This window comes from Anomaloglossus baeobatrachus, chromosome 3, assembly GCF_048569485.1.
Source record: "Anomaloglossus baeobatrachus isolate aAnoBae1 chromosome 3, aAnoBae1.hap1, whole genome shotgun sequence".
Classification (NCBI taxonomy): Eukaryota; Metazoa; Chordata; class Amphibia; order Anura; family Aromobatidae; genus Anomaloglossus; species Anomaloglossus baeobatrachus.
Genome location: NC_134355.1, coordinates 413,026,332 through 413,039,937, shown reverse-complemented (window position 1 = coordinate 413,039,937; position 13,606 = coordinate 413,026,332). Strand labels below are relative to the sequence as shown.

Below are 13,606 nucleotides of genomic sequence, written 5' to 3'. Positions count from 1 at the left end.
CGAGCAGAAATACTCACCTTCTCGTTTGTCACTGACATGTTGCTCATTTTCTAAAAATCGTACGTCCTGTTGTTTATCGTACCCAGGGCAGCACACATCACTCTGTGTGACACCCCGGGAACGATGAACTGCAGCTTACCTGCGGCTGCCGGCAATGAGGAAGGAAGGAGGTGGGCGGGATGTTTACGTCCCACTCATCTCCGCCCCTCCGCTTCTATTGGCCGGACGCTGTGTGACGCCGAACGTCCCTCCCACCTCCGGGAAGTGGATGTTCGCCGCCCACAGCGAGGTCGTTTGGAAGGTAAGTACGTGTGACAGGGAGGGGGGTTACAGGATTGTGCGACACGGGCAGGAAATTGACCGTGCCGCACAAACGATGGAGGCGGGTGCGATCGCACGATTAATTGTAACATGTAAAGCAGGCTTAACTATCCATTATCCATCAATATATTCATCTTTCTATCTATACATTATCTGTCTATCCATTATGTATCTATTTATCTATATTATTTATTGCTGTTAAAGCATTAAAAACCACGGGGACCACCCTGCAAAAAGTGCACAAAAAACGCACCAAAACCGCATGTTTTTTGGTGCGTTATTGGCGCAGTTTTTTTAACGCAGGTGCGCTAATCCTTCACTCAAGAAATTTCTTGAGAAAAATCCTTTTTCAAGTGCAAGGAGCCTAAAAGTAACTGCAGATTTCTCCTGCATATTTTTGCAGATCCACATAAAAGCCTCTAGCTAAAAAAATTACTGACCCTGACCCCAAATCCCAAAAAATGAGAACGTTACGTGTCTCAGAAAATGGTGACAAAATATATATTTTTTTCCTTCAAACTTCTGAATTTTATCCACCACTTAGATACAAGTAAACCTACACATGGTCGGTATCTACGAACTCTTCCTCATGTGAGGCATCACACTGCCATGCTAGTTTTACCATATAGTGAACACTGGAAATAAAAATATAGCAGAATTGCACTTTTCATTTTCGAATTCACTGCACTTGAGTTTTGTTTTCCTGTACAATATGGGGCAAAATGGTGTCGCTCAAAGTACAACCCTCATATGGCTGTACTGACGGAAAAATAAATAAGTTACGGCTCTTGGAAGGAGAGGAAAAACCGAAAACTCCTCGGGGTGACACTTTAGCACGTGCAGCCTCTGACACCGGAGTGCAGGAGCCGGTGAGAGTAGCTATGGCTGGAGACTGCCGTGCGCCGTACACGAGGCCCCTGCCTCACCCCCTCCAGGCTGCACCCTCCTCTATTCCCCGGAGCGCACTCATAGCAGTGCAGACAGGACTCGGCATAGAGCCGGCGCTCCTGCGGATGGACACTGACTGGAGCTGATCACCCGCCCTGCCTTCCTCCACATGGAAGAGTCTGACCCGCACAACTAGCAGCGCCCGCCCGCAGCGTGGCGTGCAGCAGACGGAAAGCGGCGCCGCGAGATGACGTCACCCAGCGGAAGTCAGGTTTGAAGCCGTGGCGGGGAGCAGAGCAGGCAGCAGCGGAGCTCATGGACCTGTCCCCGGGCCGCAGTGATAGCGGCATCCTTACAGGTAGCGCTCGGTACTTCCCAGCGGCCACCATGCGTTGTGTATGCTTTACTTACTGTCGTGCAGCGTTGTCATGGCTACTAGATATCTGTATGGGCGGCAGGTTATGAAAACTGGCTACAAACTTTCCTTTTTTGCACATTACAGCCAATCACAGCACAGCGCTCATTTTATAGAAAAACCTTAGGCTGCTTTCACACATCCGTTTTTTCCTGTGAGGCACAATCCGGTGCTCTGCAGAAAAACCGCAACCGTTTTTTTTTTTTTTGCCGCAGGTTGCGTTTTTTTTTTTGCATAGACTTACATTAGTGCCGTATTGCGCCGCATGGGGCTTGCGTTCGGTCCGGTTTTCGCCGCATGCGGCAGATTTAGCCGATGCGGCGGCCGGATGGAACGTTGCCTGGCACGTTTTTTGGTCCGGCAAAAAAAAAAACGCATCACGCCGCATCCGGCCGATGCGGCGCAATTTGCAATGCATGCCTATGGACGCCGCATGCAGCAAAAACCGGACCGAACGCAAGCCCATGCGGCACAATACGGCACTAATGTAAGTATATGCAAAAAAACCGCAACCGACGGCAAAAAAAAAAGGGTTGCGTTTTTTCTGCAAAGCGCCGGATTGTGCCGCACAGGAAAAAACGGATGTGTGAAAGCAGCCTTAAAGGGGACCTGTCACTGGAACAGATGCCATTAACCTTCACATGTGGGGTTAATCTGCAGGTTATTGGTGTTCTGAAGCGGGCTGCTACCTGCACTTAATTCCTCCCGGCAGCGGGGCTTTAAGTTTATTCCAGTCAGCAGCTTTGAGCTTTCAGTTATAGAAATGGTGCCAGCGCGGGGTCATTCACCGTCTGTAACAGCCCTCTGCACTGACTGACAGCTTGTTCTAATGCAGACGCTGTCAGTCAGTGAAGTTACAGCCGCCTCTCATATACTCTGAGCGGCTGTCAGTCTGTGCAGTTACAGCCGCCTCTCGTATACACTCATCGGCTGTCAGTGCGGTTACAGCCCCTCTTGTATACACTGAGCGACCGCAAGTCACTGCAGTTACAGCCTCCTCTCACTATATACTGAGCGGCTGTCAGTGCAGTTACAGGCGCCTCTCACTATATACTGAGCGGCTGTCAGTGCAGTTACAGGCGCCTCTCACTATATACTGAGCGGCTGTCAGTGCAGTTACAGCCTCCTCTCACTATATACTGAGCGGCTGTCAGTGCAGTTACAGGCGCCTCTCACTATATACTGAGCGGCTGTCAGTGTGGTTACAGCCACCTCTCACTATATACTGAGCGGCTGGCAGTCAGTGCAGTTACAGCCGCCTCTCACTATATACTGAGCGGCTGGCAGTCAGTGCAGTTACAGGCGCCTCTCACTATATACTGAGCGGCTGGCAGTCAGTGCAGTTACAGCCGCCTCTCACTATATACTGAGCGTCTGTCAGTGCAGTTACAGGCGCCTCTCACTATATACTGAGCGGCTGGCAGTCAGTGCAGTTACAGCCGCCTCTCACTATATACTGAGCGGCTGGCAGTCAGTGCAGTTACAGCCGCCTCTCACTATATACTGAGCGGCTGTCAGTGCGGTTACAGGTGCCTCTCACTATATACTGAGCGGCTGGCAGTCAGTGCAGTTACAGCCGCCTCTCACTATATACTGAGCGGCTGTCAGTGCAGTTACAGGCGCCTCTCACTATATACTGAGCGGCTGTCAGTGCAGTTACAGGCGCCTCTCACTATATACTGAGCGGCTGTCAGTGCGGTTACAGCCGCCTCTCACTATATACTGAGCGGCTGGCAGTCGGTGCGGTTACAGCCGCCTCTCGTATACACTGATTGCCTGGCAGTCGGTGCGGTTACAGGCGCTTCTCACTATTCACTGAGTGGCTGTCAGTGCAGTTACAGGCGCCTCTCACTATATACTGAGCGGCTGTCATTGCAGTTACAGCCACCTCTCACTATATACTGAGCGGCTGGCAGTCAGTGCAGTTACAGGCGCCTCTCACTATATACTGAGCGGCTGGCAGTCAGTGCAGTTACAGGCGCCTCTCACTATACACTGAGTGGCTGTCAGTGCAGTTACAGGCGCCTCTCACTATATACTGAGCGGCTGTCAGTGCAGTTACAGGCGCCTCTCACTATATACTGAGCGGCTGTCAGTGCAGTTACAGGCGCCTCTCACTATATACTGAGCGGCTGTCAGTGCAGTTACAGGCGCCTCTCACTATATACTGAGCGGCTGTCAGTGCAGTTACAGGCGCCTCTCACTATATACTGAGCGGCTGTCAGTGCAGTTACAGGCGCCTCTCACTATATACTGAGCGGCTGTCAGTGCAGTTACAGCCACCTCTCACTATATACTGAGCGGCTGTCAGTGCAGTTACAGCCACCTCTCACTATATACTGAGCGGCTGGCAGTCAGTGCAGTTACAGGCGCCTCTCACTATATACTGAGCGGCTGGCAGTCAGTGCAGTTACAGGCGCCTCTCACTATACACTGAGTGGCTGTCAGTGCAGTTACAGGCGCCTCTCACTATATACTGAGCGGCTGTCAGTGCAGTTACAGGCGCCTCTCACTATATACTGAGCGGCTGGCAGTCAGTGCAGTTACAGGCGCCTCTCACTATATACTGAGCGGCTGTCAGTGCAGTTACAGGCGCCTCTCACTATATACTGAGCGGCTGGCAGTCAGTGCAGTTACAGCCGCCTCTCACTATATACTGAGCGGCTGGCAGTCAGTGCGGTTACAGCCGCCTCTTACTATATACTGAGCGGCTGGCAGTCGGTGCGGTTACAGCCGCCTCTCGTATACACTGATTGCCTGGCAGTCGGTGCGGTTACAGGCGCTTCTCACTATACACTGAGTGGCTGTCAGTGCAGTTACAGGCGCCTCTCACTATATACTGAGCGGCTGTCATTGCAGTTACAGGCGCCTCTCACTATATACTGAGCGGCTGTCAGTGCAGTTACAGGCGCCTCTCACTATATACTGAGCGGCTGTCAGTGCAGTTACAGGCGCCTCTCACTATATACTGAGCGGCTGTCAGTGCAGTTACAGGCGCCTCTCACTATATACTGAGCGGCTGTCAGTGCAGTTACAGGCGCCTCTCACTATATACTGAGCGGCTGTCAGTGCAGTTACAGGCGCCTCTCACTATATACTGAGCGGCTGTCAGTGCAGTTACAGGCGCCTCTCACTATATACTGAGCGGCTGTCAGTGCAGTTACAGCCACCTCTCACTATATACTGAGCGGCTGTCAGTGCAGTTACAGCCACCTCTCACTATATACTGAGCGGCTGGCAGTCAGTGCAGTTACAGGCGCCTCTCACTATATACTGAGCGGCTGGCAGTCAGTGCAGTTACAGGCGCCTCTCACTATACACTGAGTGGCTGTCAGTGCAGTTACAGGCGCCTCTCACTATATACTGAGCGGCTGTCAGTGCAGTTACAGGCGCCTCTCACTATATACTGAGCGGCTGGCAGTCAGTGCAGTTACAGGCGCCTCTCACTATATACTGAGCGGCTGTCAGTGCAGTTACAGGCGCCTCTCACTATATACTGAGCGGCTGGCAGTCAGTGCAGTTACAGCCGCCTCTCACTATATACTGAGCGGCTGGCAGTCAGTGCGGTTACAGCCGCCTCTCACTATATACTGAGCGGCTGGCAGTCGGTGCGGTTACAGCCGCCTCTCGTATACACTGATTGCCTGGCAGTCGGTGCGGTTACAGGCGCTTCTCACTATACACTGAGTGGCTGTCAGTGCAGTTACAGGCGCCTCTCACTATATACTGAGCGGCTGTCATTGCAGTTACAGGCGCCTCTCACTATATACTGAGCGGCTGTCAGTGCAGTTACAGGCGCCTCTCACTATATACTGAGCGGCTGTCAGTGCAGTTACAGGCGCCTCTCACTATATACTGAGCGGCTGTCAGTGCAGTTACAGGCGCCTCTCACTATATACTGAGCGGCTGTCAGTGCAGTTACAGGCGCCTCTCACTATATACTGAGCGGCTGTCAGTGCAGTTACAGGCGCCTCTCACTATATACTGAGCGGCTGGCAGTGCAGTTACAGGCGCCTCTCACTATACACTGAGCGGCTGTCAGTGCAGTTACAGGCGCCTCTCACTATATACTGAGCGGCTGTCAGTGCAGTTACAGGCGCCTCTCACTATATACTGAGCGGCTGTCAGTGCGGTTACAGCCGCCTCTCACTATATACTGAGCGGCTGGCAGTCGGTGCGGTTACAGCCGCCTCTCGTATACACTGATTGCCTGGCAGTCGGTGCGGTTACAGGCGCTTCTCACTATTCACTGAGTGGCTGTCAGTGCAGTTACAGGCGCCTCTCACTATATACTGAGCGGCTGTCATTGCAGTTACAGCCACCTCTCACTATATACTGAGCGGCTGGCAGTCAGTGCAGTTACAGGCGCCTCTCACTATATACTGAGCGGCTGGCAGTCAGTGCAGTTACAGGCGCCTCTCACTATACACTGAGTGGCTGTCAGTGCAGTTACAGGCGCCTCTCACTATATACTGAGCGGCTGTCAGTGCAGTTACAGGCGCCTCTCACTATATACTGAGCGGCTGTCAGTGCAGTTACAGGCGCCTCTCACTATATACTGAGCGGCTGTCAGTGCAGTTACAGGCGCCTCTCACTATATACTGAGCGGCTGTCAGTGCAGTTACAGGCGCCTCTCACTATATACTGAGCGGCTGTCAGTGCAGTTACAGGCGCCTCTCACTATATACTGAGCGGCTGTCAGTGCAGTTACAGCCACCTCTCACTATATACTGAGCGGCTGTCAGTGCAGTTACAGCCACCTCTCACTATATACTGAGCGGCTGGCAGTCAGTGCAGTTACAGGCGCCTCTCACTATATACTGAGCGGCTGGCAGTCAGTGCAGTTACAGGCGCCTCTCACTATACACTGAGTGGCTGTCAGTGCAGTTACAGGCGCCTCTCACTATATACTGAGCGGCTGTCAGTGCAGTTACAGGCGCCTCTCACTATATACTGAGCGGCTGGCAGTCAGTGCAGTTACAGGCGCCTCTCACTATATACTGAGCGGCTGTCAGTGCAGTTACAGGCGCCTCTCACTATATACTGAGCGGCTGGCAGTCAGTGCAGTTACAGCCGCCTCTCACTATATACTGAGCGGCTGGCAGTCAGTGCGGTTACAGCCGCCTCTTACTATATACTGAGCGGCTGGCAGTCGGTGCGGTTACAGCCGCCTCTCGTATACACTGATTGCCTGGCAGTCGGTGCGGTTACAGGCGCTTCTCACTATACACTGAGTGGCTGTCAGTGCAGTTACAGGCGCCTCTCACTATATACTGAGCGGCTGTCATTGCAGTTACAGGCGCCTCTCACTATATACTGAGCGGCTGTCAGTGCAGTTACAGGCGCCTCTCACTATATACTGAGCGGCTGTCAGTGCAGTTACAGGCGCCTCTCACTATATACTGAGCGGCTGTCAGTGCAGTTACAGGCGCCTCTCACTATATACTGAGCGGCTGTCAGTGCAGTTACAGGCGCCTCTCACTATATACTGAGCGGCTGTCAGTGCAGTTACAGGCGCCTCTCACTATATACTGAGCGGCTGTCAGTGCAGTTACAGGCGCCTCTCACTATATACTGAGCGGCTGTCAGTGCAGTTACAGCCACCTCTCACTATATACTGAGCGGCTGTCAGTGCAGTTACAGCCACCTCTCACTATATACTGAGCGGCTGGCAGTCAGTGCAGTTACAGGCGCCTCTCACTATATACTGAGCGGCTGGCAGTCAGTGCAGTTACAGGCGCCTCTCACTATACACTGAGTGGCTGTCAGTGCAGTTACAGGCGCCTCTCACTATATACTGAGCGGCTGTCAGTGCAGTTACAGGCGCCTCTCACTATATACTGAGCGGCTGGCAGTCAGTGCAGTTACAGGCGCCTCTCACTATATACTGAGCGGCTGTCAGTGCAGTTACAGGCGCCTCTCACTATATACTGAGCGGCTGGCAGTCAGTGCAGTTACAGCCGCCTCTCACTATATACTGAGCGGCTGGCAGTCAGTGCGGTTACAGCCGCCTCTCACTATATACTGAGCGGCTGGCAGTCGGTGCGGTTACAGCCGCCTCTCGTATACACTGATTGCCTGGCAGTCGGTGCGGTTACAGGCGCTTCTCACTATACACTGAGTGGCTGTCAGTGCAGTTACAGGCGCCTCTCACTATATACTGAGCGGCTGTCATTGCAGTTACAGGCGCCTCTCACTATATACTGAGCGGCTGTCAGTGCAGTTACAGGCGCCTCTCACTATATACTGAGCGGCTGTCAGTGCAGTTACAGGCGCCTCTCACTATATACTGAGCGGCTGTCAGTGCAGTTACAGGCGCCTCTCACTATATACTGAGCGGCTGTCAGTGCAGTTACAGGCGCCTCTCACTATATACTGAGCGGCTGTCAGTGCAGTTACAGGCGCCTCTCACTATATACTGAGCGGCTGGCAGTGCAGTTACAGGCGCCTCTCACTATACACTGAGCGGCTGTCAGTGCAGTTACAGGCGCCTCTCACTATATACTGAGCGGCTGTCAGTGCAGTTACAGGCACCTCTCACTATACACTGAGCGGCTGTCAGTGCAGTTACAGGCGCCTCTCACTATATACTGAGTGGCTGTCAGTGCAGTTACAGGCGCCTCTCACTATACACTGAGTGGCTGTCAGTGCGGTTACAGGCGCCTCTCACTATATACTGAGCGGCGAGTTTGGGGGGCGGCTACAAGTGCCTCTCACTATCCACAGGATAGTGCAGGATAAACGCATATGAAAATACGCATAAACACAATAAAAAAGCGCATTTTTTCTGCTGTATTTTTTTTTGACAAAACATGCTTTTTTTGTGTGCAGAAAAGAAGCACATAAAAAAGCAACTTGGACACGTAGCCTTCTTTTCCTTTCAGTAAGGCAGCCGGACTGCATTGTAGCGCTGTTTACCTGCACACTGGCCCTATATTTGCAGGTTAATAGCGGCATCCCATCTGACAGGTTCCCTTTAAAAGTAAAATGGAAAATGTAATTTGTGCTGGGATTGGTTTATTCCTGTAGTGTTTATACATGTTCTCAAATGAATGGTTGTACTAGTACATATTCATCAAGAAGGCCCATAAGCTTCTCAGTGTGTGACCATATGAGGTGACCGTGTTCTTCTGACACACCATCTTGGCCGACTTCTCCACATAAGCCCTGGGGACATCGATGCCAGCTGATTAGATGACAGGAGTACCTGCACCATTGAAGCTACTCGCTTCTTCTGATCTTTTCCATCATTTTTCCTTTTCAGGAGTCATAGCATTTGTAGATGTTTGGTCGTCCAACCAAACTGAAAATTACTCCAAAATGTTCTCACAGCAACTTCTTAACCTCAGGGCAAAGGTAAGGTGCTGATTTTTCTTTCTCTTTTAACCCCTGGCTTGCCATGGCAGTTGGCGAGTCCATGACAGTGTATATGTGTGTGTGTGAGATCACAGCAAGAGCTATATACAGTTAGGTCCAGAAATATTTGGACAGTGACACAAGTTTTGTTATTTTAGCTGTTTACAAAAACATGTTCAGAAATACAATTATATATATAATATGGGCTGAAAGTGCACACTCCCAGCTGCAATATGAGAGTTTTCACATCCAAATCGGAGAAAGGGTTTAGGAATCATAGCTCTGGAATGCATAGCCTCCTCTTTTTCAAGGGACCAAAAGTAATTGGACAAGGGACTCTAAGGGCTGCAATTAACTCTGAAGGCGTCTCCCTCGTTAACCTGTAATCAATGAAAGATACATATATTCCAACAGTGTATTTCATCCACAATGCATGAGTCCCTCAATTGGGACGCCGCATTGTGGAACTGAGCTACTCAGATATGAATCAAAAACAGGAGGAGATGAGTAAAGATGCTTCAAACAATATGTATTTTTCATGCGTATTTATTAATAAATTTCCTATATCAAAAACATGATGAAAAAATACATATGCAATTATATACCAAATGTAGACAAGATAAGGCTAAGAGGAGAGATCTTAAAAAGGTACATGCATAACCTGCAAGAACTCATGCAGAGAGTCCTAAAAATCCAAATATCATATCACACAGTTCCAAATATGCACAAAAATATGCACCATGTGTCAACTGTTGACGTGGATGCCCAGCAGTTGCACAATGAATGGTTATACTCAAGATCTACTTATGCCTGCTATATGGAGCCACAAGGCTTGTCTTAATCCAGAGAGCCAAAATTTATTTGATTAATGTAGGAATATCAGACAGCCACAATTGTGTACAAATACCCCAAAATTCACACAACAAATGACTATGCCCGGGGTCTGCTTGATCGTGCCAGTATAAGGAAAAGACCGTATATTAAATGACTATCAATTTATGTATCGATTAACCTCAGCAGGATCTCAGATACCAGGGCACAATGACTTGTCTAGTCAATCTCAGGCCAACCACAATTGTATGCATCTAAACAAATTCATGACCACAAAGCTTACATGAATCATTATGCATCACATAGCAGGCACATTAAGTATCCTAGAGTAGTTATAAAGGGGCCCTGTCCCTGCACAGCCAAATACTGCCAAGCATTATAATTTGTACTCAAAAAATTCACTTCGTAAGAGGAATAAAATCAAGGCAATCAAGGCATATGCACAGCTGGAGCCCCGTGCACATTATATTCAACAAGAGAGTCACGCTAATAGATAAAAGGCGCATAAAGAGGAACTATATGAATCCCAATAATAATGATGGCTGCAAGGGGGTCCTGTCCCCACACTGCACAATACCGCTGAAAGCCTCTGTATTGCACTTTAAATCATTTATATGAAAGCTAAATCACAGCAGTAACGGCAAATGCGCACAGGAACCCCGTACATACCATCCTCAGCAAAAAAGATACTGGCAGGTTAGTCAGATGAGAAGGGGTTAATCCCCAAGAAAACCTCCAACGTACGTTTCACAAAACCACTTGTGTATTGTTGCTTCGTCAGGGAGTGACTGATCATAAGAACCGGCATGTTTAAATAGCCGCCCGTCCCGTGGAATCAGCTGTATCCTGTCAGGGCATTCAAGCGGCGCATGCGCGCATGGCGCCACCGAGATCCGGAAACCCCACCAGGCCGTCACGGCATCAGCGCGTGCGCGGGAGCGGAGACGCGTCTCCATGGCACCCGCGCACGCGCACACGCCACCCAAGACGGCCGGAGGGAGGCGGACCCGAGGCACAATGCGCACACGCGCACATCCGTGACAGGGAGCGTCACATGTATCAGATCTGGACATACTGCATTTGCATGTAATGTAAGTGCAAACCCTCAATACATCTTAAGAACCCATTGTCCCGATGTTTATAACAAAATGGATAAACATTATTACACACACAGCACAATATGCATTGTACATCGATAGTAAATTACATAAGAAACACATAACATATGTCAGACGTAAAGATGCTGTGACCATATATGATCCAAATGTGATGTATAATACATATGAGGATATTGCCAGAACACTACAGCAGAAGAGTTGAATATGATTTCATTCCAACATGACAAATTTGCAGTCCGATGTCCATGTCGTTCTTTAATAGAGGATAAACCTCAAAATCTCATATGTCGCATTTCCACTCGAAAAAATTTTTTTTTAAAAACGATACAGGATCAAGAGCTGTTATTTTCCAGGGGACATATAAAGAGAAAAGGGAGAAAAATAAATAACTCACATAAATTTAAAAAATACATAAAAACACACCCCCGACTCCCATGGATCAGAAAGGGGAACAAACCCACAAAGGTGGGGCGATGTCACAAAAAGGAAGCAAAACTTAAAGCCTCGTTGAGACCCGACGGGGCGACTGTGCCCAATGTCACCATCCATCTTGTCTCACGTTGGGCTAACCTTCTCTTGATATTGCCACCTCTAATACCACCATGGACTACTTCAATCCCACGTATAAGTAGGGATTTCGGATCACATCCATGGTGGGCCTTAAAATGGCGTGGAATAGTTTTTAAGGAGGCAATATCAATCACGGTCTTAGCCGCAACAATGTCTCGTACATGTTCTCGGACGCGAACACGCAGTTCGCGTGACGTTAGGCCGACATAAATCAATGGACACCCACAAACCGCGTAATAAATAACGTTTGAGGTGCCGCATGAAATATAATCCCTAATGTGATATTCACGCGTCCCATCGGCTGATGAAAATACCGAACTGCGCAAGACATTGTTGCAGGACAGGCAATGGCCACAAGGAAAGCAACCAACCCGAGGATTCGTAAGACCTAAAAAACTCGAAGCTGGCGGAACATAATGGCTTCTAACCAATACATCACGTAGATTGGCCGATCTCCTAGCCGTCATTAACTCAACGAGGCTTTAAGTTTTGCTTCCTTTTTGTGACATCGCCCCACCTTTGTGGGTTTGTTCCCCTTTCTGATCCATGGGAGTCGGGGGTGTGTTTTTATGTATTTTTTAAATTTATGTGAGTTATTTATTTTTCTCCCTTTTCTCTTTATATGTCCCCTGGAAAATAACAGCTCTTGATCCTGTATCGTTTTTAAAAAAAAATTTTTTCGAGTGGAAATGCGACATATGAGATTTTGAGGTTTATCCTCTATTAAAGAACGACATGGACATCGGACTGCAAATTTGTCATGTTGGAATGAAATCATATTCAACTCTTCTGCTGTAGTGTTCTGGCAATATCCTCATATGTATTATACATCACATTTGGATCATATATGGTCACAGCATCTTTACGTCTGACATATGTTATGTGTTTCTTATGTAATTTACTATCGATGTACAATGCATATTGTGCTGTGTGTGTAATAATGTTTATCCATTTTTTCTTTGTCGCTCCATTGGGAGACCCAGACAATTGGGTGTATAGCTATTGCCTCTGGAGGCCACACAAAGTATTACACTTAAAAGTGTAAGGCCCCTCCCCTTCTGGCTATACACCCCCAGTGGGATCACTGGCTCACCAGTTTTGTGCTTTGTGCGAAGGAGGCAACACATCCACGCATAGCTCCACTTTTTAGTCAGCAGCAGCTGCTGACTATGTCGGATGGAAGAAAAGAGGACACATATAGTGTCCCCAGCATGCTCCCTTCTCACCCCACTGTATGTCGGAGGTGTTTGTAAGGTTGAGGTACCCATTGCGGGTACGGCGGCAGGAGCCCACATGCTGATTCCTTCCCCATCCCTTTTTACAGGGCTCTGGGTGAAGTGGGATTTACCGGTCTCCAGGCACTGAGACCGTGCTCCATCTACAGCCCCTGGAGAAGATGCTGGATGGAGCGGAGTACATCAGGGACATGGCCCTGCTTCCTCAAGGTACTCTGTGTCCCCGTGAATTTGGCGCTCACACCGCAGCATGCTGGGTGTTGTAGTGCGCCGGGGGACATCAGCGCTGCGGCGCCTGTGCCATGGCCTCATTCAGCTTTGCTGAAGCAGGCTCACTTATGGGAATTGGTCGCGCCGGCCGCTGGGACTGCGGCGCGGCTGGCACTTGTAGTGCGCCGGGGACTTCAGCGCGGCCTGCGCTTTTACGGCGGCCGCGCTGATAACTAGAGTCCCCGGCTTTTGCGGCCTGCTTCCGTTCGTTCCCGCCCCCAGACCTGCCAGTCAGGAGAGGGGCGGGACGCTGGCCACTTCCAGGAATCGCTCGCGCCGGCCGCTGGCAGCGGCGCGGCTGGCACTTGTGGTGCGCCGGGGACTTCAGCGCGGCCCGCGCTTTTACGGCGGCCGCGCTGATAACTAGAGTCCCCGGCTTTTGCGGCCTGCTTCCGTTCGTTCCCGCCCCCAGACCTGCCAGTCAGGAGAGGGGCGGGACGCTGGCCACTTCTATGAATCGGTCGCGCCGGCCGCTGGAACTGCGGCGCGGCTGGCACTTGTGGTGCGCCGGGGACTTCAGCGCGGCCTGCGCTTTTACGGCGGCCGCGCTGTTAACTCGAGTCCCCGGCTTCTGGGCCTAGTCTCCCTTCGTTACCGCCCAC

General features: G+C 50.1%; 1 protein-coding gene across 1 annotated transcript in view; it reads left to right on the top strand.

Moving 5' to 3' along the window:
• Window positions 1–1,495: 1,495 nt before the first annotated feature.
• MCPH1 (microcephalin 1) overlaps window positions 1,496–13,606 on the top strand; it is a 482,323-nt gene continuing 470,212 nt past the window's right edge. Inside the window, exons 1-2 of the mRNA XM_075340313.1 lie at window positions 1,496–1,567; window positions 8,889–8,980. Coding sequence (XP_075196428.1) covers window positions 1,525–1,567; window positions 8,889–8,980 — 135 coding nt within the window. The 5' untranslated portion in view covers window positions 1,496–1,524. The remainder of the gene's footprint in view (window positions 1,568–8,888; window positions 8,981–13,606) is intronic.